At 35.4% G+C, this 27142-nt stretch overlaps 3 protein-coding genes, 1 non-coding gene and 1 pseudogene across 5 annotated transcripts; 1 reads left to right on the top strand and 4 right to left on the bottom strand.

Annotated features, from left to right (window-relative positions):
• Positions 1-5425: 5425 nt before the first annotated feature.
• Positions 5426-5499, bottom strand: TRNAN-AUU. The gene has a single exon. It is a non-coding gene; the product is annotated as a tRNA-Asn (tRNA).
• Positions 5500-8423: 2924 nt separating this feature from the next.
• On the top strand, positions 8424-9875 carry LOC120117430 (lysM domain receptor-like kinase 3). Its single transcript, XM_039137719.1, has one exon. The coding sequence runs from the start codon at positions 8483-8485 to the stop codon at positions 9836-9838; it is 1356 nt and encodes a 451-aa protein (XP_038993650.1). The 5' UTR covers positions 8424-8482; the 3' UTR covers positions 9839-9875.
• Positions 9876-14594: 4719 nt separating this feature from the next.
• Positions 14595-17648, bottom strand: LOC120117231 (annotated as a pseudogene).
• Positions 17649-18609: 961 nt separating this feature from the next.
• LOC120117427 (ABC transporter G family member 28-like) lies at positions 18610-24064 on the bottom strand. 2 transcript variants are annotated; one of them, XM_039137716.1, is made up of 14 exons: positions 23741-24064; positions 23575-23651; positions 23207-23485; positions 23029-23092; positions 22786-22932; positions 22625-22659; positions 22257-22330; positions 21177-22057; positions 20705-21001; positions 20061-20552; positions 19586-19734; positions 19177-19466; positions 18964-19097; positions 18610-18845 (listed from the first exon to the last, which is right to left on the bottom strand). In XM_039137716.1, the coding sequence occupies exons 1-14, from the start codon at positions 23971-23973 to the stop codon at positions 18689-18691; spliced, it is 3309 nt and encodes a 1102-aa protein (XP_038993647.1). In that variant the 5' UTR covers positions 23974-24064; the 3' UTR covers positions 18610-18688. The 2 variants fall into 2 exon arrangements, with proteins under 2 accessions (XP_038993647.1, XP_038993648.1); XM_039137717.1 differs by lacking the exon at positions 23741-24064 and having other exon boundaries at positions 18611-18845; positions 23207-23271.
• A 1415-nt stretch (positions 24065-25479) lies between these two features.
• Positions 25480-26067, bottom strand: LOC120117230 (transcription factor TCP20-like). The gene has a single exon (XM_039137519.1). The coding sequence runs from the start codon at positions 26065-26067 to the stop codon at positions 25480-25482; it is 588 nt and encodes a 195-aa protein (XP_038993450.1).
• Between the last annotated feature and the right edge of the window lie 1075 nt (positions 26068-27142).

The following is a 27142-nucleotide window of genomic DNA, read 5'->3' as shown; positions in this document are numbered from 1 at the left end:
GCACTTAGACAGTATGGGGCACATCAGTTTGTCCCAGCAACATATGGATTATCTATATCAGAGTTTATGTATCACGGTGACAGTTATAAGAAGATGATCAAAGAAGCAGTCGAGTCATGGAAGAAAGTATCTCGGTTGGATGTCTAGAAGATTTAGTCCAACATACCTTTTATTGTTTTTATGTCTCTTACAAGATAAACATTTTTGTCTGAATAAGGATTATTTATGATAATGGACACTTTTCTGGATCAATGCCTCGAACATTTCATGCATTCTTGCATTTTGCATTTTTGCCTTTTTGCATTTCATCTACATTTTAAGCATTTTCACAAACATGAAATTAAGTCGTGAAGGGCTCGAAGCGAATTTAACCACATGGAAGCAAGATTGTAACAGTAGGAGCCTGATCAGCTGATTGTAGGACAAAGCTTGCCAGGAGATCTAAGAAAATATCCCCATATCCTAAGGGCCACGATGTGAAGCTGCTAGCTGTTACCAACGTAAGAAGCCCCAAACATTCCTCTGAAACCTTAAGGCGCTTGCCGAAGAAGGGGGCATGGCATATACCATTTGCACTTAGGATTTTTTGTTTGAACACGTCTTTGATCTTTCGCGCTTAATCTGTTAAATGATTGAATTTATGCTACTTTCTAAGGTAGAGCAATTGAACAAATTTTAATCTTTAGTTCTTCGAATATTAAATGAATTGAGGATTCTTTTAATTATTCAAGAATTATAGATTTTGACATATGACAAGATTAAACCTTTCTTATCCTGTCTCAAACCCCCAAAATGAAATACCTTGATCAAAAAGACCAAATTTTGACATTACCTCCCCTTTGAAATTCTTGAACATTGCCTTTACCTTTATGATACACCCATACCTTTCTTGAGTCAATAAGATCACACCACTGTCTTTTTAGACTCAAAGTTAACCTTTTTTTACCATTAAAACCCAAGACATTGTTGTTCATTTGAACAGGAGTATTCTAAATTGGGGCATCTCGCCGGAGCCTGAACATTGAGACATGTTGGGAGCAAGGAGCAACAAAAAACAATTCATTCGAAATAATCCTATCATGCATTAATTACACTGTTTTCATGTGATATAGAATTAATCCTGCAATCTATCCCCTTGGGGATACCTCTTTTGTGAGGACTTCCATGTATGAAATGATGAACGGCTTTCTTTCTTTATCTCTCTCTTACAACAGGAGAAATATATATCCCTTGTGTCCCCTTTTGAGCCTGTAGTATTTTTCTTCTGATTCAAGCCTAACCAAGGATCACCCTCCACATTGGGGGTAAGGTGGAAGAAATCTGCTCACATGAGTGAAGACATCAATCAAAATGAGACACCAAAAGGTGGACCAAATGCAAGTGCGAAGATCCAATCAAGAACAAAAAAGAAAAGAAGCAAAAAAGCAAAAAAAAAAACAAAGAAAAAGAGAAACAAGAACAAAAAAAAGAGCAAAAATCAAAAAGAAAAGGGACAAAAGCACATGCAAAGATTCCCTAAAGACAAATGGCACATCAAGCTTCAAACTATGAGATTGATCAAGCACAATCATTCCCGAATCTCTGAATCACTTCACTCGAAGATCATGGAATCCAGAGAAAATCCAGAAACACATATGAGCAGATCCAAATTGAGCAAGACAGGATTGAAGGCATCATAATGAATTGATCCTTGGTTCAACACCCTGAAACACTTGTTTTGGCCTATTTATCCTTTTCTTTCATAACCATGAGCCTTGGCCTACATTCGTGCCTTAAAAGTCCCTTCTAATCATACATGGATTTATAAACAGAAGATACTATCTTCAGATTTCATCCCGCCCATCAGGATTAATCTTTGTTTGCAAAAAATACTAATTAAGCATGGTAGAAAAATGCCAAACCTTTAAGCATCAAATGCCAAACCTTTGACCAACACAATAACCTGAGACTTTTTATCCTTTCCTTACTTGACTATCTCCTAAAGATAGCTTGGATCTTGGCAGTTGTCAAATAACTAAATTATTGAAGGATTAACATTATAATTAATTCTTTGATATCCAATGAACTCTAGTTTTATGATTCGTCTCAATTGTAAAACCGTGATAGGGGCAATATTTTTAAACTTGAGATAACATTTTTTGAAACTCTTTTAATTGATATTTTCATGACTTTGAAAATAAAAGAGAAAGAAAAACATTTTTTTTCAAACAAGACAGTCTCTCTAGAGTGGATCTTGGTAAATGACATGTGACTCTTAGACACAAAACTCATGCTCAGAATCAATGCTGAAGTAAGAAATGAGGAACATTAGGGGCATCTTTGAAGATTCAACATCAAATATTGGGGCATTTTTGGATATTGAGGCATCTTTGGGGATTCATCATCCTAATGCGAATTATCAGACCTTTTTCAGGAGAGAAAATATAACCAATTCATGTTACATGCATTATGTATACATTTTAGAGCGTCATATCTATCATTTCTTTCCACGTACATAATTTTTACAGCTTTAGAGTCAAGTTCGACTTCAAGACGAAGGATACTCGATTCAAAAGCACCTTTACAGATTGATGTCGGTTGCTTAGCTCAGCAGCAAGAAGCTACACTTCAACCAACTCGACAGATAAAAAGATCGACATTCATTTTCAGATTCGACATTTCCAATATAAATTCTGTCTCGCTTGAGACAATCTCATTTAATGCAGATGATTATCTCACTTAAGATTGCTTTTTTAAAACAGACTTTGTCTCACTTGGGACTGTTTTACTCGAAAGAAGATTTATTTCACTCATGATTGTTTTTCTTAAAACAAGATTTGTCTCGCTTGAGACCGTTTTCACTAGAAGAGTTTTGTCTCTCTTGAGACAGTTTCCCTTGAAATAAATTTTGTCTCTCTTGAGACAGTTTTTCTTAAAACAAAATTTTGTCTCCCTTAAGACCGTTTCCCTTGAAACAACAAATATCTTTGAGATCGTTTCCCTTGAAATTTTGTCTCTCTTGAGACAGTTTTTCTTAAAACAAAATTTTGTCTCCCTTAAGACCGTTTCCCTTGAAACAACAAATATCTTTGAGATCGTTTCCCTTGAAAAGTCTGTCTCTTTGGACAATTTCTCTTGAAGCATCATCTGAACCGTTACACTCAGCTCAGCACATACTTGAGATGGTCGAGAAGCATTTCTCAAATCAAAATAGAATGTGCACATCAAATTTGAACATTTGAAGAATTCAAGATCAGGGATCAAAATTTGAAGATTCAAGAATCAAGATTCCAGACAGGCAACTAGAGATCGAGATTTCTCTCCAGAGCCCCAAGATAACATATGTTGCATATGCATTTTAGGCACACCTAAGATCATTGCATCCATAGCATCACATATATGCATAACTTTTTCAGGTCAAGGCTCAACTTCACAGCGAAGGGGCCATCCGCGATTTCAACTCCACGACGGAGGATATCGTGGCACTCGAGACAACACCAGTTCACTTCAACGAAGGGACGGCTTGGTTGTCAACAAACACTTCTAAATTTCAGAGCCAATTTCAACTTCACAACGAAGGATATTGGACTCCATTAGATATTTTTAATAATACTAACATGTTGTATTAAAAAAAGAAGTTAATCTTAAGATTAAGCCAAGGGCACAAGGCCTTGTTATGGACGTAGAATTACAAAAATTCAATTAAACAAAATGTAAATTCAAGCCTTATAAAAAAATGAAACTGAAGGTATTTGAAATGTTTAATAAAAAAAGTGCATAATTACTAAAATTTATCTAGATTGATGTTTAAAACTTTTTTTTTGGTATATAAACAATTTTGTTGATGTATAAATTACATCATTGATCTTGTGATTAATCTCATAAAAAATATTTTAACAATGTATCAGATTTATAATTTATTATAAAGTATAGATGTATAAAATAACAGTAATATTAAAGAAAAAACTGAATGGTAATTAATGAGGTAATGTGTATAAATAGGAGAAGTTTTTGTGGTGATGCATTCCGGTCTAAACCTGATTATTGGTATAAAGTTGATTTGGCCTTATGGCCAAGGCATTGGTGTTTAGTTGTTGGTTGTTTATTTACAATCTTATTTCTTCATACTACTGATGCTCACGTTGCGATTGGATGTTATAGGCCCTGTGGAAGACACCACTGCATTATTCCACTTGTTTGTTTACATGGTAAATGTCATGATAATTTCCGCTAAAACAAAATATGTATTACAATAAAAAGACCTCCTCCAAAAACCCCTACTTCCTCTCTCCCACCACCAACCATTCAACCTTACCTCCAGCAACTCCTCATCAACCCTCACTTCCACCTAATCCAAACACCTTTAGCTCCATCTCCATCACCAAGGAGGACTCCACCACACTACACCTCCTCTTCCATCTCCGGCTCCATCGCCAAGGAAGACATCACCTTCACCACCACCTCCACTTCCACCACTTTCACCTCCTTCTTTGGCACCACCTCCAAGGGACACCACCACCTTCACCTCTATCTCCGGCTCCATCACCAAGGAGACCACCACCACCAACTCCGCCACCAAGGAGGTTGCCACCACCTCCATCACCAAAGAGGTCCCCACCACCTCCGACACCAGGAGGTCGCCACCACCACCTCCTCCCCCACCTAGGAGGTCGCCACCACCAAGGAGGTCTCCACCACCTCCGCCACCAAGGAGGTCACCACCACCACCAAGGAGGTCGCCGCCGCCACCTCTACCACCTAGGAGGTCGCCACCAAGGAGGTTACCTCCACCACCTCCACCACCAAGAAGGCCACACGAAGCACTTAGACCATGTAATGATAGTCACATTGTGAATGGCACTTGGTTTATGGCATATAAGGATTAGTATTTGTTAAGGTTGACTACAAAAATGAGCGTCATATATTAATGATGGTTATAAAAATCAATCAATATGTCGAGAATGGTTAAAAGTATCCATACCGACGAATACTAAGGATATGAGTTGAGTTACTAGCCTATGTGTCCAACTCTTATGTAATCTTCTACCAAATAATAAAAATAAATAAATCAACGTTGAATAATACTGTTCTCATGAAGCTGTTGTAAACAATCATGGTTCGAATTTGATTTTATGAAATTTGGGTTGCTTTTTAAAACGAACGTGTAATCTGTTGTACGCAACAACACGATACAGTGTTTGATGTTTAAGTGGGAATTTTGAGGTTGGTCCAAATTAGGTTTAATTGTGTACCAACTATCTATGACTTTGGTACTTACCTCTACCAAAAGTAATTGGATTCACATTGTAAGCTATATTTATTTAGCTGACCCTATTCCCATATGTAATGGGGTAAGAGGGTAAGGGGAGGTAAGATAGTAGACTGTCCTCAACGACAGGTTGAGAGTAGCTTCCGTGGAAGACATCCGGTAGTCAGAATTATGAATTGTCCACCGTGGGACCCGATCCCACGACCACAAGGTTAATAGCCTTGCGTTCTTACCAACTGAGCTGGACGGGCAATTCACATTGTAAGCTATGTCAATTGAAAATAATCATGCAAGTAATACAATTATCGTAAGCCATCATATTTCTTTCAAAATCACTACGAACTTAGATGAACAAAGATAATGTAGGTTCATAATAGATCAACATTAGCTGAAAAAATCATGAAAAAAAAATCGATCATTCTAGGTTAAACAGGTTCAAAAAAAAAGCTGGACAACTCAATACTTACTGTTATAGTTTCAACTGAATAGTAACCACGATCAACATAATCTCCCATGAACAAGTAATGTGTCTGGACACTGACCATAAATTTTGAACCAATGTTAAAAATGCAACAATAAAAGTAGGGAAAAATTAAATTAACAGCCAGTGTGTAGAACAACAAAATCAATTCAAGCTCAGAAAGTATGAACGCCATGTTGATCCTAATTCCTAAGAATATTATTTTAGAATACTGTCATCTGTGTTCAAAAGATGGAAGTCATTTTGATTTCATGAGTATTATTTTACATTACAAGCATCGGCGTTCAGTTGAATAGACTAATACCATACAGATAAGTAATGGAAAATCTATAGAGCAGGAATATGAGTATATATGCATGATGGTTGTTATCAGGATTTATGAATGCGGGACAAGAAGAAAATAATTTTTTTCAAATTGCTCATAGCAATCAGAATCACATTTGAGAGCAGCCTCAATCAGAAAAATCACCTTCCCTCCAATTCGAAAAGGCTCTGCAAGATCATGAAACTGTCAACGGATATCACCACAAATTGTAACAGGGCTTTTAACAAGCTTTCTTACATTAAAAATAAATAAATAAATAAAGTCACAATAATCCCACCATGTGAGATAACTGTAGTTTTACATATATTAACAAAAATATATGCAATGCTGCTGTAAATAAGCAATGGAAAATCGAGAAAACACAAACTGCCATTAAAGAAATATGATATTGGGAGAAACAATAAGAGAAAAAATATACTTAGATACTCCTGAACATTGCTTTCGTTCCTTAAAATCTCCTTAGCATTGTCACATAGCTGCTTAATCTAATTTATGGATTTTAAAAAAAAATCAAAATAAGAACAGATAAACAATGAATTCAACCAAAATAAGATCAGCTCTTGAGAAAGAAGTTTGCTCTTAGGATTTACAAGAAAAAGGTATGTACTCTGTCCTTACTTTCCTATTTCACTTTTTATTTACCTTCAAACCCTGCAAATGAATTTATTATTCTTAATTCGCTTTTGTGTCGATAGAATCGTGGTGATATTAGTGTTTCAAGAACTGCAGTAATAAGCTGAAAGCTTTCTCCAGTTCTTTGATTTACTTCCTTCACCTAATACAAAAACTCGAGAAAATGCTGTTGATGCAATTCTTAACTTATTAATCAATGATAACTACAAAACAGCTATTGCTAATGCAAATGCAATTGATCCTCTGATTCATGTGCTTGAGACAGAAAGTCCTGAAGCTAAAGAAAACTCGGCTTCCACTCTCTTCAGTCTTCTGGTCATCGATTATAACAAAGTCAAGATAGGCAGGTCTGGTGCAACCAAATATCTAAACAATACACACACAAAATGGATCAATGAAAAAGAAACCAAATACCTCGTATCTTTGGGTAAACAGCAAAACTTGTGAATCAGCAGATTCCGCGAAGAGAAAGTGAGATCAACGAAGCTGCAGCAGATGGATTAGGTTAACAGTCGGGATTTAAAAAATAGGTGAAGGGGAAAAAATGAAAAAGGGTTCAAGGGGTGTGGGACTTACGAACGCCACTAATGTACTGATCAATTGTGGTTTTTATTAAAAAAACACAGTTACAATATGAATCTCTTACGGCAATTTTTCGAAAACGTCATTATATATGTGTTCTATTACTACATTTGTATAAAAATAACATTAAAGTACGGGTCTTTAATGGCGTTTGTATAAAAACACCACTAAAGTATAGTCTTTAGCCGCGTTTGTGTTTCAAACGCCGCGATATGCATAAAATTAGTGACGTTTCTATCAAAATGCCGCAAAATTTGTTATTTTATGACGTTTGTTCTAAAAACACCGCGTAACAATAAAATTACCGGCGTTTGCTCAAAAAATGCCGCTAAAAATACCTAAGCCCAGTAGTGCTACATTCTTCCGTATTTACAACAGTTTTCTAGCTTCATAATTTCACTCAAAACACGAAAACCATATATAATCTATGCGCATCAACCTTATATACACATCCATCAATTAGGAATAAAATAATTAGTTTGAGAGTCATTAAATTATAATTCAAATCAACCGGTTTGTTTTAAGTGGTAAGTAGCTTGATATTATTTAAGCAAATCTCGAGTTCGAGTTCTTGTGTATGCATAAAATCCTCGTTTGGAGACTCACCCACCAAAATCATATGTACGATACAGATCGATTCAAATTAACCAAGACGAATCCTTAAAAACTGGGAGGGTAACAAAAAAAATAACTATAGAAAAATGTCTAACGATTCTTAAATCAATTAATTGTTTCTTGTAAAATATTATTTGATCTTATAAATTTTTTTAAAAATTAAATTATGATATTTTTAATTTTTAAAGATTTTTAAATTTATTGTTTAAAAAATTCAAAAAACTATTAAAATAAATTTTAGTAATAATTAAAGGTCGAATAAGATTTTAACTACTAAATTAGAAGGTCATATCATCATCCCAATGGCAAGTTACGGCACAGTGACTAAAACGTATCTTTTTGATAATTTTAATAATTATTTTATAATCATCAGAAGTATATTGACCAAAACGATAAAAAGTATATAGATCAAGGACTTTGGTGAAATGTACCCTAAATGTGAATTCGCCAAGAATTTTCCTCCGGGGGAGACCGTTTCCAATTCCACTTGCTCATGGCGCCGGCCGCTCCTCTCAAATGACAAATCATTTAACGTACCCCCGAACTTAATCGTTTCTTTTGATTTTCCTTTTCGATTGGGTCCTCCTCCCCCTCTTCTATGTGCAAAACCAAAAAGGCAGCCGACGCGTCGGAGCCTCAACCTATTCCTTCCAGAACTCGCCCGAGTCAGTCTTCTCTATCTCAACCGACTCGCTCCCCTCGAACTCATTCAAGTGGCCGGAGCCATTCCCAGATTCCCTCCACTTCTAACCCTACCAGCGACGCTCACGCCTCTTCTTCATCTTACACCAAAGCGACGTCGTCAGGGACCGGGACATCAATTTCAAGCCGCACTTCACTCTCCAGCCTCCGCGAATCCCTCCCTGAAAACCCCCACATCTACCACATAAGCGAAATCCGAGCCGCCACCAACAACTTCTTAGCCAAACGCTACTCCTCCTCTTCGGCCTCTACCGCTGCCTGTTGGCGCTGCAACCTCCGTGGCCGTGACACTGTTGTTTTCCAGCGTAAGTTTCGCCGCAAAATTCAAACATCTCAACTCAAAGAACGATTGTCCACCATTTGTAGAAGCCATCACGTAAGCATAATTAAGTTAATCGGCGCTTCCATCTCCGGCGATCATATTTACCTCGTTTATGAGTTTATCGAAGGATCGAATCTCGCTGTGTGCTTGAGAAACCCTAGAAATCCGAACTTTACTGTTCTCTCGACTTGGATTTCGAGAATGCAGATCGCCACTGACCTTGCTCACGGCCTCGACTATGTTCACAACAAAACCGGATTAAATCTGAGCATCGTCCATAGTCACATTAAAAGTAGTAGCATTATCATCACGGAACCTTCTTTTAATGCAAAGCTTTGCCATTTCGGAACAGCACAGCTTTGCGGAGAAACAGACGAGGACGAAACGCCGGAAATTGACATCTCGAAAAGTGAAACAGAAATCAAACAAGTGACTGAAGAAGGTAGCGACGCGAGTTTTAGGAAATTGAAGAGATCTGACAGTGGAGAAAGAAAATTCGAAGGCGTGAGGGGTTACATGTCACCTGAGTTCAGATCCAGCGGCGTCGCGACACAGAAATCCGATGTTTTCGCTTTCGGAGTGGTGATTTTGGAACTATTCTCGGGGGAGGAGCCGTTAAAATACCGGTACGATAAAAAGACAGGTAATTTTCAACGGACGTCTGTGATGGATACGGCAGCGGAAGCGGTGGCGGATGGAAGAGAAGGGTTGAGGAGGTGGGTTGACAGGAGGTTGAACGATTCATTCCCTGTGGAGGTGGGGGAGAAGCTGATACGTCTAGCGTTGGATTGCGTACACGTGGATGCTGATAAACGGCCGGATATGGGACGCGTGGCAGGGAAAATTTCCAAGCTTTATTTGGAATCTAAAATATGGTCGGACAATGTAAATGTTCCTACAGGCATTTCGGTCTCACTGGCGCCGCGATGAGATGAGGTGGGAAAACATGGCGGCTTTATTATTTTAACATTTTTGCTGCTCGGACTCAGCTTATTGGTTTTTGACACTACCGAAAGTTACCATTTTTTTTAAATAAAAAAAAAATTCCAAACTAATAATAGACTAATATTGTTGCTTACCGACCTTACAATTTTGTTTCCGGTACCTTATCCCTTCAATTATTATTGTACACATCATTTTTAACATGGGAATAAAAAATGGTTCTTATTTAAAAAAAATTATGGAGTCATCGCCAATTAATTTATTTGTATGATTGAATCATCAAAAATGTTTAGATTTACTAAAATTAAAATTGAGTAGGGGGACATGGTTATGTAAGAGGAAGGATTAATATCCTCACAAAAAAAAAATGGCTGTCCCTTTTTTCCCATATGTATGGGGTAAGGGGGAGGTAAGATAGTAGGCTGCCCCCAACACCAGGTTGAGAGCAGCTTCCGTAGGAGACCTCCAAATTATGAAATGCCCTCCGTGGGACTTGATCCCACGACCTCAAGATTAATATCCTCACAACATTCATAAAAACGACGATTACTTAATCACGAATATTTTTATTTTGACTCACGGATGTAATTAATGTCTTTAGGTTGATACAAATTTTATAAATTCTCAAGCATAATCTTAAATTCTCTAAGGACTAAGAGAATTAAAATTAAATTCAAATATTTTAAAAATTCACATGTTACTCTATATTAAAATTTTGAAAGTAGAATCTTTTATGAATAATTTCGAGGATTCCTCAACGTCTAGGAGAATATCAAGAACATTATCTCACTCAAGAAAACACTTCAATTTTTATGAATTTTGCTTAAAAATGAAATCTACGCCTCTTTAAAAATACTCTCAATTTTTTAAACATTTAAAGGAATTTAAAAATATTTTCTCAAAGTCCGAAAAGTCCATGATGTATACTTAAAAAATCGAAGATAAAGTCTTTCGCTAAATAACCTCAACATCTCCTAATGCCTAAAAGGATGTCAAGAGTCCATTTAACTCAAATACTGTACCTCGTTTTTATTAAATGTTAAAATATGCATCATATTCTGTCACAAAAATAAACGTACATTAAATATTTTGGCTGACCATTCTAGAGCTCTAAGCCCTACTGTTCTCTAACCTTAGGATTGAACACTAAATTCTCTAACTAATTCTCTGAACCCTATATAAATATGATGGAGTGAATATAAGTATATAAAACAATTCAAATTATGACTGTTACGAAATATTACAGTTTGCTTAACATCTAAAGTAAGAAGGATTCTCCTCGAATAATCACGATTTCATTTGAAAATAGATGGAGAAAAGTAAATATTAATATTTGTTTATTGTTTACGAAAGTAAAATAAATTCGAAGGATTATCGGTTTACCTAACGTCTAAGACAACCAATTCTCCTTTGTTATTTGTATTCCGCATTTAAAAATAAAAACGTGTGAATAATTTTTCTTAATTTCGAAAACATAGTAATATTTAAAATACTTGATAATAGGTAAATCTAATAAATAAAAAATAAATTAAAAGGGAAACTAAAATATATAAAATAACATGTTTACAACTAAATACATTTAAAATAATATACGCAAAAATATATACATCACAAAAATACATTATTCGTATAGAATACAGTATATAAAATTATTGACCGATCATTTAATATACACGCGCCTATATGCATTATGCAAGTAAAACATAAATAACTAATATACTTATATATACTACACATACAGATATTATTTTTGTAAAATAACGCATGCCAGCATGCGCATATAAAAAGTACCAAAATAAAAAGAACCTAGATTCCCAAAATTGAAACTTAATCAGTGGCCAGAATGACATGGATGAAGGATATAAATGCTAAAATAAAAAAGGGTAGAAATTAGAGGTTCTGAAAATAAAGAGCAACAAATTTAAAGGATGGAAACATAAGGAACATAAACTTCAGGGCATAAATTAAAATTGTATAAAATTTAAATAACACCAAGACACGTGACGAAATTAAAAGAACAGAAAAATAAGGGGACGGGATTAAAATATGACTAAAAATGAAGGACCAAGAGTTAGAAAGACCCCCAAACAAGTTTTCACAAAAAAATGGAGACTAAAATGAACTAAAGTAAACTTATGAGCAAAAAATTCAAAAGAAAATAGATGCGAATTTGGACCAAAATGGAATGATTGAAAAGTTTGAAGATTGCAACGATGATATAAACATACCCGTGGTAAAACACACGGATCCCATGTGGGTATAGGATGAGGTTTGGTTTTTGCCTTATACTCTCTTTCTACGGATGTCCCGATGACTTCGTTTGTGCTTTTCAATAATGTCACTAAACTGTTTATCGACCTATATGCCAATTTCTCGAACTCATTTCGTAAAGTTATTTAAAATAAATATTTAACCACATTTCTTGATGACCCAATAACATCATATATTTTACGCACATTAACAAATAATTCAATATTTGAAATATTTGTTGAGCCATGTAATTCAAGCATGATTTTAATATCATTATCTTCTTTAAGTGGTACTGCAATATACCTCACTAGATTGAGACATACCATTAATCTATCCTCAAACCATCAATTGTAGCTCAGATTTTTCTTTCATCATCTCTTTCATTTCTACAAATGTAATGTCCCTTTTAAACATCATATTTATAGGTCTTTCAAACTGAAAAATAACACCGATCTTATTTTTCATAATTTTCCATTATAATGGACAATCATGAAAAAAAATTACTCTTCTTTACATACGAAAAACATATATATTTAGAATAAAAAATATATAAATAAAAGTAAAATAATATAAAAACATTTGTGACATATTAAAGTTAATGATTAAAATAAAAATAAAATTATTAAAAAATTATTAATAATAATAAATAATATTAAAGTTATTGTTTAAATTTGATTTTTTCTACTATTTAAATATGTACTTCATCACATGACCTAACTTATAATATATGATTATTTCTTAATAATATATTTAATAATTAATAATAATGATCTAATTGTTTTAATATTTTTACTTCAAATACTAAATCATTATTATTATAAAATTATAATAACGATTCAAAAAGTAAAATATAATTAAAAATATTATAAAATTGATATTAACATAATAATAGATCGTAAAACACTTCAAATAAAATCTTTTTACACTTACTTGAGAGTTTATTTCCACAACTTGATTTAAGAAATATACTTTGAAACAACTTCTCACCCACTCTTTAATATGCAAAAGAAGTAACATATTAAAAGTTATATATTTTTTTCTCAAATTGATATTATATATTTTTTTAATAATATTCTACTGAAAATAACGAAAGGAAATTTCGTTAAATTTTTTCTCAAATGTTCACTCTTTTAATCTTTTTTTTTTCATGCTTCAATCAGTTAATACTCCAATTTATAAATATATATAGCTGAAATAATTTTTTTAATACAGAAGTTGGTTGTGCATGTTTGCAGAGCATGAGAACTTGAAATGTATGAGATGATCGAGCGTGAGATGGAAAAGGTTGAAGACACATAGTAGTCTGTGCGTCCTCGTCGAACAAAGAAGATGCATTGCACTCTTGAAATCTTCTGAAGCTGCATGGAGCACTACATGTCTTATCATTTATATTGTAGCAATCGTCCTAGTTAAGAAATAATACTAGAGGTAAATTATTTTAAGAACTTTTTTCAGTGACATTATCTCAGCCATTTTGCCCGCTACATCTATTAAATACATATAATTATTATTTTTCTTCGCATTCATCATTTTGTGCTAAAACTTTTCATACTGTCTCATACTTTCTTCATCAACTTTAAAAGATAAGTTATTAATCTTTTTTTTTGGGGGGGGAGAATAGACGGTTCTCTCAAATTTAACAATATTTATAAAAATTCTATTAATTAATCTAATCTTAAAAAATTAAAATTATAGTGATAAATTAAAATTTTATGTAATATTAAGTTTCACTGATTCAATGAATTTAAATATTAATTTTGAACAAAATTTTTAACAACTTGATTAAATAATGACTTTTAGAGATCATTTAATACAAATCTTTAAAGAAATTAAGATAGGTTGACTTAATAATCTTATTTTTTTTCATGAAATATTAACTAAAATGTCCACATTGTATTAAAAATTGTTATTGTTAATATGGTTTTTGTTCGTCATATATTTAACATATTACATTTGAAAAATACTTTACGGAGGGCATGGGATCGTGGGATCGAGTCCTACGGATGGCATTTCATAATTCGGAAGTCTCTTACGGAAGTTGCTCTCAACCTGGTGTTGGGGGTAGCCTACTATATTACCTCCCTCTTACCCTATATATATGGGAAAAAGGAACAGTCGTTTTTTACATTTGAAAAATACTTTAGTAGTTTTTAAATAAAAGAATTTATATTAATTTTAAGGGATCCGGTAAAAGGTGCGGTCGTAGGGACGGCCTAGGCCTAGCTATTGAAATAATCTATTGGATGACATGTGCAATGAGGGCTTCAAAAAACAAAGAAATCCCACATCGATTTCCTTGGTATAAATTTACAAGTAATCAAATGGGAGAATAGATGGAATGTTTCAAAAGTCTTTTCACACACGAAGATTTGTCAACGTCTTCATTAGCTGTTACGAAAGGAAAACCAGAGACCAAACATACGAGTAGATAATAGTGGTGTCAACGCCTACCCGGCCCACCAACTCAATTGCTTCATAAATAGGGTATATTTTATTTCATACCAAACAAGCAAAGAGATAAAATTGTTTACATTGCAAGCAGATATTGGAATTCAAAGTCGTAGGGTATTTTCTCAACACTAATGGATGATGTCTTGCCACTCTTATGGTTCCTGAAACAGTCCACCATTGATTTCCTTAGTGAACCAGATGTGGGTAACTGCTGGCAAACCCATTGGACCAATGAGTTCTTATCCACTGCAAAGTCAAACATGTTCATCAACACAAGTTCTGGTAATGCAATCTTTTTTGATTTGGTCACCACGACTGATGCTTACTCTACTTTTGATTTCTCTAGCTCAGCTGAAACTCCATCACCCGTGTATATCTCACCTGAAAACAAAATAGAGGCTACTTCATTGATTTAATCACACAGACTTCCAATGTTAATTACCTTAACTTACTGCTGGAGAGGACCGAGTTCCGCAACACAGAGCAAACGTGACATTTCTATCCGTTAATTCGAACCCGAAAAGTTTTCCAACATTGGCTTCCTTGTCGTCTTCTTTGTCACCCTTTCCCTTTGGATAAGAGATCACGTTTCAAGATAATCAAAACCAGAAGAACTGTTACAGGGACAGTAAAAATGTACCTCTTCTATGTTTGAAGTCGTTGGTTTCCTCAGAATATGGTGCTCCATTGCTTGAGCACTTATTGTGTTGCCTCCAACGTTGAGAGTTGCCTGACAACGATATGACAATGTTATTTAACGGATGTGGGATGTCATTTCTTTTTAACACCTGCAAAACTAACCCGGGGTGTACCTTGTTGGTCATAGCCAAAATATCTTCAGAAGTATTAGGCAGACCATATTGGAGATATCCCTGTAATGGTGAAATGATCATTAGATATGATATTTTCCCCCTACATTACTCAAGCAAGCTCTGGGTATAGTGTAAGATTAAGCACAAGTCATGCAAAGACCCCTGTCAAGATGACATAAACAACAAGGCATTAAATAAATATAGCTTCATTTCCATACTATACATGCATGATACAGGCATTGTACATGTTGATCCAGAATGCTAATTTCTGCTGGTAAGTCAATGCCCCCAACTCCACCTTCTGGAGATTGCTCATCAGGACCCTGAAGACGGACAGTATAAGAAATTATCATAATTTGTATTATATGAAAGTCTACCCCAAGTTGACCCGATTATTCATTTTTCTTTAAGCACACGAGACTAACACATATTCACACATGGGTACAACCCTTCAAAAACATTAAAAGAAAAATCTTTATCAAGTTGCATATACCCAAACTCGAGTCCAAGTAGCATACCTTAGTTTTTTAAGTAAAGGAATAGAACTAGAGCTGGAAATGCATTTGGGGTCCATGGAGCTGGATGTGAATATGGCGAGGTTCTTGTAAGGACCAATGTCCCTCGGAATAGACTCTTCCACGTCGAAGATGCCATAGGGATCCTGTTGTCTTGATTTCTTCTGGAGAATTGAGTTTGGATTTAGGGCGTCTTCGACCCTAAAGCTTCTTGAGCATAAGAGAGTGTTGATAGACCTGGTAACAGTGCCTGATTTTTCCAGCTCCATTGCTCTTGATGTTCTAAGTAACCTCACAAAAATGAAGTTCAAACATTTCATGATATTCTCGGATAACTTGTTGGGATGCCAACTCTGACCGTTCTCTTCTGAAACAAGTCTTGATGGTGATTTTGGTGGCATGTCCCAGTTGGCCTCTAGAATTTGTTCCCTTGGCTGAAAGAAAGATCAAGAAGGTTCATTATGGATAAAACTCCATTTGTGATGAAGAGTTTGACTAGAATTGCAGAGTGTAAGAAGTTTTGCCTTGGGCGATTGCAATGGTGAAGATGCCTTGGGCAAACCACTTCTCCTTGGAGGCCTCTCTTGGAATCTAAACACCTGTCTTGTGTGCTGGTTTTCTTCCTGGTCTGAAACTTGTCCTTGGAGTACTCTTGTGGTTCCCGTTCTCTCATTAAGACTCATGAAGTCACCAAGAGTATAATCCCCTTTAATAGCTTTGCTAATGAAATGCAAAGCCTTGGTCTCAAAAACCACATTTTCTTGACCATCTTGCTTCATGGGGCTTCTTTGGTTAGACATAGTGGATAGATCCCCCGCAGGTTTTGATTTCTTGTCTGTGTGACTTGATGCTCCTGGTTCAGACCAAGTTTAAGCTGCCTTATTTGGCTTTCTAAACAACCAATCTCACCTTCAACCATAGCCAGCTCCTCTAACAGCTCCTTCATCTGCGATATTCAAACCAGATAGATAACTCGAGAGTTTCTTTTGTCAATTAATTAGAGTTCATTGAAATAGCAACACTATTACTTACTACATTGATGTGGTGAGCAACTGTGTTGGGAAATATATCTTACATGATTACTCAATTTTTTAAATAGATAAATATGGAGATCATCTTATACCATATTTTAAATAGATATGAACATGTAAGGAAAATGAATAATATAGATGAGAATTGCCTTTCTAGTCTAGAGCGTACATACAAGTCAAGGACAAGGTAGAATCCAATCTTTTCTAGTGATCTTAAGAAGTCATGCTATACAGTAGTAATATATTGCTTCCAAATACAGTAGTAATATGTAGAAAGAAATTAAATGGGAAAGAAAAGGGTTACTCTTGGAGGGAGGAAATCCGGAATAGAGATAGAAGTGGCATCCTGTGGATGATGAACTAGTGTCAGAATCTCATGCAATTTCTCTTCTTGATTTAGCATTTTCTGAAGCATGGAAACCTATAAATAGAAAAATAATCAACGTGTAACCCAATTTCTTGGTTAGCTGATTAAATTTGAAGCTAAAACTATCCTAAGTTGGTGCATAAGAATTTATCCAGAAATGATCCATGGACGTCTTACAAATTCATGCTACTCATGACACATGATATATATATATCCCCACATACCTCTCTTTCAAGTTCCTCTCTCTTCTGCAGCCCACTAAGCTTCTTCTTCCTCTAGAATTACAAATGAAGAAACAAATTGAAATAACAAGGCGTTGCCGAAAAGAAGAAATAGAAATGTTGTACTTACAATTTCCAAGGACAAATCCATGAATAACTTGACCAAAAACCCAGGGTGGATGAAACATTTATATAAAAAACATGGGGGAAAGAGAGGCAAGGCTTAAATCTAAAGGAAGAGAGTGAGGGGTAGTTGGTCTACATATATTGGCAGTTGAGAGTTATCTAGTATGACAAATGAAGATGGTGAGGAGCTTTCAGGATTTGGGCTAACCGTCTCTCGGTGGTGAGTGGGACATGCAGCAGATTCAAAACTTTTCACGTAACCTACAATCATCCTCTTTTTAACCTTATTAGTATTACCCTTCTATTTCTTTCCCACAGGAAAAGCTTCATGGTTATACAAGAGTTTTAAAATAATTTGTATGAAAAGATGATAAAAATTCGATTAAAAAATAAGTAATATTTTTTTTATCTTTATTTGTACTATTAATTAGTGACGTAATATTATAATTCCATTAAAATTCATGTAACTTTTTTATATTATTTAAAAAGAAAAAGTTGTAGATGTATGTCATGTCACATCCTTGGTAACCAGAGCAATATGTAATAACCAAAACCTTAATTTCCTGATTGTTGGCTTGTAAGTAGTGTTTTTGAGCATTATCATTTATGCATATGGGTAAAATCCACGCCTGCCAATTTCATAGCCATTTATGTATGAATACTTAAGTAAATTATGGTTAAAGCTACAATAAAGACGGAGGAAAAAGAAATAAAGCTTGATTTTATGTTATGACAAGCATTACTTAAAATTACATCACTTTGGAAGAATAGTCCAATTCCAATAATTAATTGTATATACAAACATTTTCTTGTTTCATGCAAAAGGAAGATCTAACTGCAATTCTTATACATTTCAAAATGCATCCATCCATCCATTTCCTAACTTGAAATCAGCTACCACAGAAACTGATATATATAGCCTTGCACTCTGCTGTTCCCACTCTAGCTTAGTCTCTTTAACGAAAGAGAGAGAAGAGAGACGATGCTTTCCTATTTGTATAATATGTGTACGTGTATGAACTAAGAAATGATGATAATTACAGTAAGAAATGTTGATGATTGAGTTCATCTTCTTTTGAAGGTTACCATACAAATGAAAGCAACAATACGGCTGAGTACACCGGTTGCAACAAGGTAGATCAGACAAGGACGAAAATTCTTTAGATCGTATCCGTTCTGAAGAAGCGAACCACATCGTGTTATCAGCCATACACCGGAATACCTAAAACCAAATAATAATAATAATAAAGATGGATCAACTTCAATACAAAATATTAAGGGTCGGAGCAACATGTTCACATTGACTAGTATATGGTGGATTCTAGAGATTGAAAGCTGACATTTTAGCATTCGAGACCACAAAGGCTTCCAATGCCCACTTGGTATAGCAGAAGTCACCAATAAAATTAACAACATCGCCGTCATTGCCTTGAGTTGCTATCAGAGTCAAAACAACTGGAAGAAGCACTGACCACTGCATTAAAAGCCAAAGGTAAAACATGTAATTGAGACAAGAGAGGTGGATTCACACTTGACATATTCACAATTCTTACCAGTTGAGCTTGACCTTGCTCAAAAAGGATGGAGAATATATATGATATGCCGGTTACACAGTATACCAGACAAAGTAAAACAAAGTAATTATCGGTGATGGTTGATCTTGGATTGTTGAAGAAGTAGAACATTGAGAGATACACCAGAGGCTTGATTATTGTATTGAAATGGTCGGTTGTATCCTTAGCTAGAAAGTAAGCCAAGCTGCTCATGCCAGATGAACGTTCTCTCCGGTAGTGCAGCTTATCCAAACCAAAGGTTCTCAAAGCTGCAATCTTGCATAGGAGTGCTGAAAGCAATCGTATTTCACATTGGTGAGAAATGGATTAAATATTTAATCTTGTAAAAATTCTACTGTCTTATGTTCACAGCTTCAAGGAGTTGAATGAAAGAGGACTTTTAACTTACAAACTCCAATAACTGTGTATGTATAACCCATTGCACCAAATGTCTCATCACTCACTTCAGCTAGTGTTCCTAAGCAAAGTCCAGCGAGCAATAAAATTAGATAATCTACCACTTGTGTCCTAAAGTCTCTTAGCCGTTGCTTTCCAAGCCTGCCAAGAATTCAGACATCATTAAAGGTTTAAAACTATGAACATTCACCATAATCAAATTTCAGAACTGATTAACAGGAGAAGCATTGAACATCTTATCTGAAAGATGTGATCACATATAAGCTATTGAACCCAGACTTGGGCGAGTGTCAGATACACATTCCGACACGATCATGCTCCCATTTTTTTCTTCCCTTATACCATATACTTGGACTATCATACCTTCATATCAATGTCCTGATATGTGTTGGACACAGGTGTCGAACATGAATCTTAAGAAAAATGAAGCATCCAGGTACATAGCACATAAGAACTTGAACTTCTACCTTCCAAGATAGTATCTGTACTGCGTGAATACACCAGGCGTTTTCCTTTGTGACAAGTCAGCTGATGTGAGGATATTATGTTGTACGTGGTCCATCTTTTTCTCAACAGAACATTTCACATCCTGCCACAATTCGCCAGCAAAGGAATTTGGTGTCAATTCAGTGCTGTGAGTACTATCGTCTCCATGCCCTGACCCACCAGATTGTGCTGACATTCCCTCCATACTATTCAGCATATCCATGGGAACAGGATAGCCATTGTGAAGCATCCATCTTACTGGAAGCTGTTTAACCGTCAAACCTGTGTCTGTGTTTAGTTTTATTATACCCTCCAAAATGTCAATATAGTAATCTGGAGGATTAGCACGATCAGGGAGATTAATTCCAAGGCCAGCAAAATACTCTTCGGCTTTCTTCACTGGCCCATGATATACAGTAAGTCCTCCCTTTGCTAGAAGTATCAAATCATCAAACATCCTGTACAAGGTATAACTGAAATGCCAAAAAAAAAAGAGAGAAAATCGGCATCCATTATTTCCTGCTTCTTATGAGCCATATTGGTGTATTGACAATGACACGTGTTTACTCCTTGGTAAAACCAACAGATTTCATAAATTTCCAAATTCCCATGATAATAAACTTACCTTGGCTGGTGAACGACCATGCAAATGTTTACTCCTTCAAGAGCTTCACGCCGAAGAGCTCGAAGTAATAATTGGGAAGATGAACTGTCCAAACCTGAAGTTGGTTCATCTAATATCAATAGTGAAGGTTCCATAACCATTTCCAGCCCGACATTTACTCGTTTCTTTTGACCCCCTGAGATTCCCCTCTTCTCCACTGTCCCAACTAGAGAATCCCTCACAGCCTGAAGTCCCAAGGACTCGATGACTCTTTCAACAACTAGAACTTTCTCTGGTTTAGGCAGGTCAGCAGCAAGTCTAAAATAGTTAGGAATCCAGTTAGTGACAAGGGGAAATTAATAGCATCTTTTCTAATGTAGCAGTTCACATGTAGAAAGCCACGCACACCAAAATTTTATATTTATAAACAGTAACACCATCTATAAATGAAAAGGGAAAGGTCTCCTGCATGGTTGAAATAAGTGTGGCATACCTGCATATAGCACTGAACCATAGATTTTCCGCCACTGTCAAGTTTCCATGCACAATATCATCTTGTGGTACAAAACCAATTATTTTCTTATATGCTTGGATTGACCCTTCCTTCCCATTTATTTGAACTGAACCAGTCATGGTACAACCTGGAGCTTTTCCAGTTACAGCTGAAAGAAACGTTGTTTTTCCAGCCCCAGATGGACCCATAACAGCTGAAACCCTACCAGGAGATAACTTCCCTGTTACGCACCTCATCAAATGTTTGTTTTTTCCTTTCAGAGTTATGGTTAAATCTTTGAAGGCAACCTCAATTGTAAGCCTCTTTCTGATAATGCTATCAACCTCATTATCCAATGAAATCACTCCAGAGAAGGTCAAGTGTTTGTGCTGCTCCTGGAGAGCTTTCTCCTTCTCAATTTGACCATAAGCATACCTGTATATTTGGCTCTGAGTATGCAATTCTTTACCCTTCGGTGGGTTCTTCTTTGATTGTTTATCTCCAATATTTATATTAAACCCTTCATGACTCTCAGGGTTATCTTCCATTTCATGTAATATCTTTGTGAGATTACCCTTTTCCTTCTTTTTTGACTGCTGAGATGTACTCGTAGATAATCCAGCATCTGTTCCAGGTTTACCTTGACTTGCTGGTTGCTTTTGAGATTTCTTTCTGGAAAATGTACGTGACAACGATGTATGCAGCTCAATAGCGTGCTTCTTAGCAATTTCTTTTGCCGAAGTCCATTTTTCACGTGCTTGAGCTGTTTCTCTCACACTTTGAACTGCCTTCTCCCTGGATAGCTCTTTTTTCTTCTCTCGAGTTGCAATAACTTGATCAGACCAGTTGTATATAATGACAATTAGGAATCCAAGTCCAGCCTATATTGGCAAATTCAAGATTCAGAATTTTGTGTGTGGATAGATTTTTGGCTATTATTTCATTGAAGAAATTAACCACTAATCTAAAGACAACCTTCAGAAAGAGCAAATGAACATCGGAATATAATTTTAAAAAAGAATGATACGTTCCAATGAATGAAAAATGCCACATCGTTTAAAAGGTAAGCTGCTCACTCACAAAAAGCATGATGCCATATGCAGTGATATTTTGATTTGTCGACTTTGGATTACAAGTTGCAAACTGGAAGCATGCTGCAAAGTTCAATTGCCTAAAAAGGTTAGTTACTGGGCTTCTTTCACACATTGGGAAATTAAATTAAAAAAAGAAGGAATTACGGCTAACCGATATACTCCTATTCAAGGCATGAGTATGACATGTAGAACATGATACAAATTAGATTCTCATAAGAACTTATATTGCAGGGTATATAGTTTCTTCGTATTGGCCATTCGGCCCATACTCATGAAGAACTTCACTCGAAAGTACTGCAATTTGTCAAGGAACAAGACTCAATTTAATAGTAAGTTATATGAGGAAAAACTTACTTAGTTGAGATGTAGAACCTGTCCTGCAGTAATATCTGGAAGGAACAAACAATACAAACAGATAGTCAAACCAGAAAGTATGAAACAAATGGTATCGATGCATTTGGGTTGGTGTTGGGGGGGAGGGATAAGTAGGCAAAGTTGTGGGATAATATAAATACCCTTTACTGCAAGGAACTTTTTCGATGGTAGATGGACAGTACGATCCGCCTGAACAGAACACGTCAGCACTACTCATAACATCTGCCCAAGTATCGGCTCCTCCGCATTTATGATCCGGATTACCAGGAGGTAGTTGATAATTGTATCTGCAAAGGAGTTCTGCTACTGATATTAGTGTATGCTAAAGAAGAACAAAGCCATGGGTCAAAATGGATCAATGTTTAAAACAAGAATGAACTTACGGGTCACATACGCCAGTACTCGTGTTGAGTTTTGCAAGTGGACAGTAAGCACCCAATGGACAAGCTTCAGTAATGAAGGAAAAACAAATTTCAAAACTAGCAACTATTTTGAGATTGGCAGGCATTTAAAAAAAAACAGAAGTTGATGTTTCTTAGTGACAAAATATCAAACACTTACGTATCATACAAGTGATTCCACGAGGGCAGAAGAATCCTTCACAACAAGCTGAGCAGTTCAGAACTCTGTACGGCATCACAGAGGCATCTCTTAGATTAACTTTCTGGTTTTTACCAGCACTACAAGCCCATCCAGGCTCACACCCAGAAACCCAAGATGTTAAATTACAGTTCTTATTAGGCTTCAAAAAAGCCGACTTCTTTGTTTCACCTCCACTCTGGTGGAATCTGCTAAAGTAGAATTTGATTTCTGCTGCTGTACATATGCGTTTCATCATGTCTGTTCAAATCCCCCCAAAAAATCATTCAATTCAATGATCTGAATTTTAGATTTAGCATATATATATACATAAAACTTGAATTCTGAACCTCTATTTGTTCGGACACATTTGGCCAAGAATTTGGGGTTTTTTGAGAAATTGAATGCATCGTTCCAATCTGCATCCCTGCAATCCAAGAAAAACGAAAAATTTCATAATGTGTATATAAGAATTTACAAGAAAAGAAAATAAGGCACAGAATTTTGAAAACATACACATCCGTAATGCAAAAACTAAACTTTTCCTTTATATCGTCCTTCAAGGTAGAAGAAAGATTAGAAAAGCGATCGGAAGCGTATTGGGAGAATAATTGATTAGCAGCCGAGCTATTTCCAAACTTACTAGCGCCATCTTCATCATCGTCTTGACATACAACGTGACCCAACAAAGTAGATATCAATATCAAAACATGAAGAAATCTCCATGTTTGGAGCTTGTTTTCAGTCATTTCAATTATATATTTACAAAACTAAAAAAAAGGGAGGGATTTTATTTATGTACATGAGATGAATCGAGGAGAAATTAAGTAATCATTTGAGATGAAAGAATGAATATGAAAAAAGGAAGAGAATTATTTTGTTTGGATATTTTCAAGGGGAAGAAATGGCAGGGAGAAAAGGGAGGGCGAAATCGTTTAAACCGTTAGAACAGGAAGCATATCACCAACAATTTGTGTTTTCTTACAACTTCAAACAGATGCCATTGAAACTTTGTTGCCTGTGTTCCATTCACTTATTCTAATTTTGGGTCAAACAATTATTCATAATGAAATGGAATAAAAATAGTGTAAATTATTAAATATGGTTTATTAACTTGACTGTCAGTCTCACAGCTCTCTATCATCCTCGTGACTTGCGTATCATTTTGAAGAAGAAGAATAAGCATTGCAGGTTACTGGTTATCCACAAGATTGAGAACATCCTTTGGTTCTGGTACAAGGGAAATTCTATAATTCAAGTTCAATGTTTGATCTACTTGAATGCACTTGGAGTTCATGCTCTAACCCTGAAGAAAAATTGTTCTTCCGTTGGAGCTAACAGAGAGCATGCTCTTGATGGTGAAAAGGCCTGCAGTACTTTACGCTTTTTGGTTCAATATCCTACACAATCGTCTTATCCAGATATATATATCTCATGGCACATGGTGACTGTCTGCAGAAGATTTCCATGTATGTTTATGCTCCTCTTTCACTTGATCCTTCTTTCTTTTTCTTTTTTTTATTTTTCTTTTCCTTGTTTCTTCATCGTGCGGATGCTTATAGGAATGGTGAATGGGGTGATCATGTCACTTTCCTTGTTTCGGAACAAGTATTTGAGTGACAGGAAGAAGCACATCTACGGCACCAGTTATTTGTACCATGTTCGATTCAATTTGGACTTTTAAGAGCAGATACATCATCTTGCTTCATCGCTCCCACTTGATTTGTAAATTTCTTGAACCCCAAATCATCTTCAAATAATATAGACATTTTTCTTTCAAAATGCAAGGTTTGTGCATTTCCTCAAACTTCAGCGCTTGCAAATGTACATTTCCGAGCTCACTTGCTAAAAAGAACCATTTTAGTAATTGATTTAAATAGATACTAAAAGGTTGTTATATCGGTCATCGTACAGTCGTACGTACTCATATAACGACATTCATCTATTCGTACAGTTATATACTCGTATAACGGTATTCATTTATGATTTATTCATACGATTGTACTCATACGACGACATTCATCTTTGAATCCATTAAAAGAAAATTCAATGCACAAGTCAAACTGAAGAAGAAGTTGAGAAACTTTGTTTTGGGTTAAATGTCCAAAACCAATTCTTGAATTGGTACACATAAAGCTTAAGATTACAGCATATCAAAGTGCCAGATATTAGCTGATTAAAGTTTTTTATTCATCCCAAATAACAAGAAATTTAAGTTGTTGTCCTTCTTGTTGTTGTTTGTTGACTAGATTCCCTCAAGCTTTCCCTTCTTTGTCATGAGTTGATGTAACTGAGTTGAGCATTGCAATCTCATTAGCAGAAAAATCCAAATTAAAATTTGAAACCATGTCAAACTCAAAAGGTGGCAAACCGGCTTCAGCCCTGGAAACCCCGGAGACGTTCTTGAGCTTATCTTGATTATCGGAGACAAGTTTTGGCTGAGAAAAGTCCAAAGAAGGGGAATAATCCGATGAAAGCAAAGGGAAAGCAGAAGGGAAAGGAACTAAACCGGTGGGGTTGGAAACCGGAGGAGCGGTGGAAACAGCAGGCGGGGTGACGGTGATGCCGGTTCCAGTGGCAGCAATGATGGATGGCTCGGCCTGACGCAGGAGCCAAGCAATGGTCTCACCGTCGGTCTTGAGCCCGAGTTCCCGAGTGAGCTGGAAAATCCTAGCGGCACAAATAGGTGGCAACCTGATGCGTCTGTCTCTGCCGTCAACCTTTGCATGGCGATCTTTGGTGGTTTTGGAGGAGCTGGCCTTGTTTTGCGAAGAGGACCTCGATTTCTTGGTTGAAGGGTTGGTGGATAAAGCCGTCTCCAAATCCATTTTCTTCGACGCCATTGATTGATTTGCAGGAGGTTTCAGTTTGATTTCAGGGTGGGGGAGGAGGTATATATGGCCTTTTGTTTCTATGACTTTGAGTTTGAAGATGAAACTTCAACGGACAAAGTATGCAACTAGTCACCTTGTTTTACAAATGTGCACAAAATACCTTGAGTTCCTTCTTCGTAACGTGCAAAAGGTGATGTAAGGCTGTGATTATTATTTACTACTGTATATGGATTCTGGGAATAGCCCCTTTTCTTTTCCATTTTGCAACCCACTCTTGCTTGCTCTGCATGAACCTTCTATCTCCAATAATACTCCGCCAAATACCATAATTAAATGTTGTTTAGTTGTCATTTAAAATATTTAATCACCAAGCATATATATTTGGTTTAGAATTAAATGTACTTAATACTTTTAGTAATTAATACAAAACCTAATTATATATGTGCCATTTATTCTCTTTTTTTTCCAATGTGAACACGACGTTAAAAGAATGACTAGTTTTTTATTTGAGGTTCATGGTTATTCATTCTAACAATATTATTTTCAAAATTCAAATTCAAATTTTCATTTCGAAAGTCTAATATGTTTTATCAATGACTAAATTTGATACTCCATTAGATTTGGGATAAATGAAATTTTATTAAATTAATTTTATTTAAATATTTATATAAGTGATATATCTCAAATTTATGTATTACCTATGATCTAATATAATGTATTATATGATATTTGAATATTGGTTTATGTAACCGTACATATATAATTTTGACTTTTATTCAATTATGTGATATAATTTTAAGAAATATGTAAATAAATACAAGTGTTTCAAATGAATATAATTGTTTGTAGGTGAAATAAGTGAATGTGTGATATCTAAGATCGGTAATGATGTTATTGTATATAAGAATAGAATAAAATTACAATTACATATATAATCATAAAAAAATTAAATTTATGAATTATATTATACATTAAATTTAACTTCATGAATAATGTTGTGATTTATCCATTTATATAAATAAATTCGAGGTGTTTTGGATATTATATATAAAAATATTTTATTAACATATTTTAATGTTTGTTA

The sequence above is a fragment of the Hibiscus syriacus genome, unplaced genomic scaffold, assembly GCF_006381635.1.
Source record: "Hibiscus syriacus cultivar Baekdansim isolate YM2019G1 unplaced genomic scaffold, ASM638163v2 tig00110319_pilon, whole genome shotgun sequence".
NCBI lineage: Eukaryota > Viridiplantae > Streptophyta > Magnoliopsida > Malvales > Malvaceae > Hibiscus > Hibiscus syriacus.
This window is presented reverse-complemented; position numbering and strand designations above follow the sequence as displayed.

Excerpts from the sequence above, each read along its gene's own strand:
- LOC120117430 (XM_039137719.1), top strand. The coding sequence starts at position 8,483 with ATGTGCAAAACCAAAAAGGCAGCCGACGCGTCGGAGCCTCAACCTATT.
- LOC120117427 (XM_039137716.1), bottom strand. The coding sequence starts at position 23,973 with ATGACTGAAAACAAGCTCCAAACATGGAGATTTCTTCATGTTTTGATA. Across the intron at positions 23,093-23,206 it reads TGGAATCACTTGTATGATAC|CTTGTCCATTGGGTGCTTAC; the intron begins GTAAGTGTTTGA and ends TCATTACTGAAG. Across the intron at positions 20,553-20,704 it reads ATGGTCGTTCACCAGCCAAG|TTATACCTTGTACAGGATGT; the intron begins GTAAGTTTATTA and ends TTGGCATTTCAG.
- LOC120117230 (XM_039137519.1), bottom strand. The coding sequence starts at position 26,067 with ATGGCGTCGAAGAAAATGGATTTGGAGACGGCTTTATCCACCAACCCT.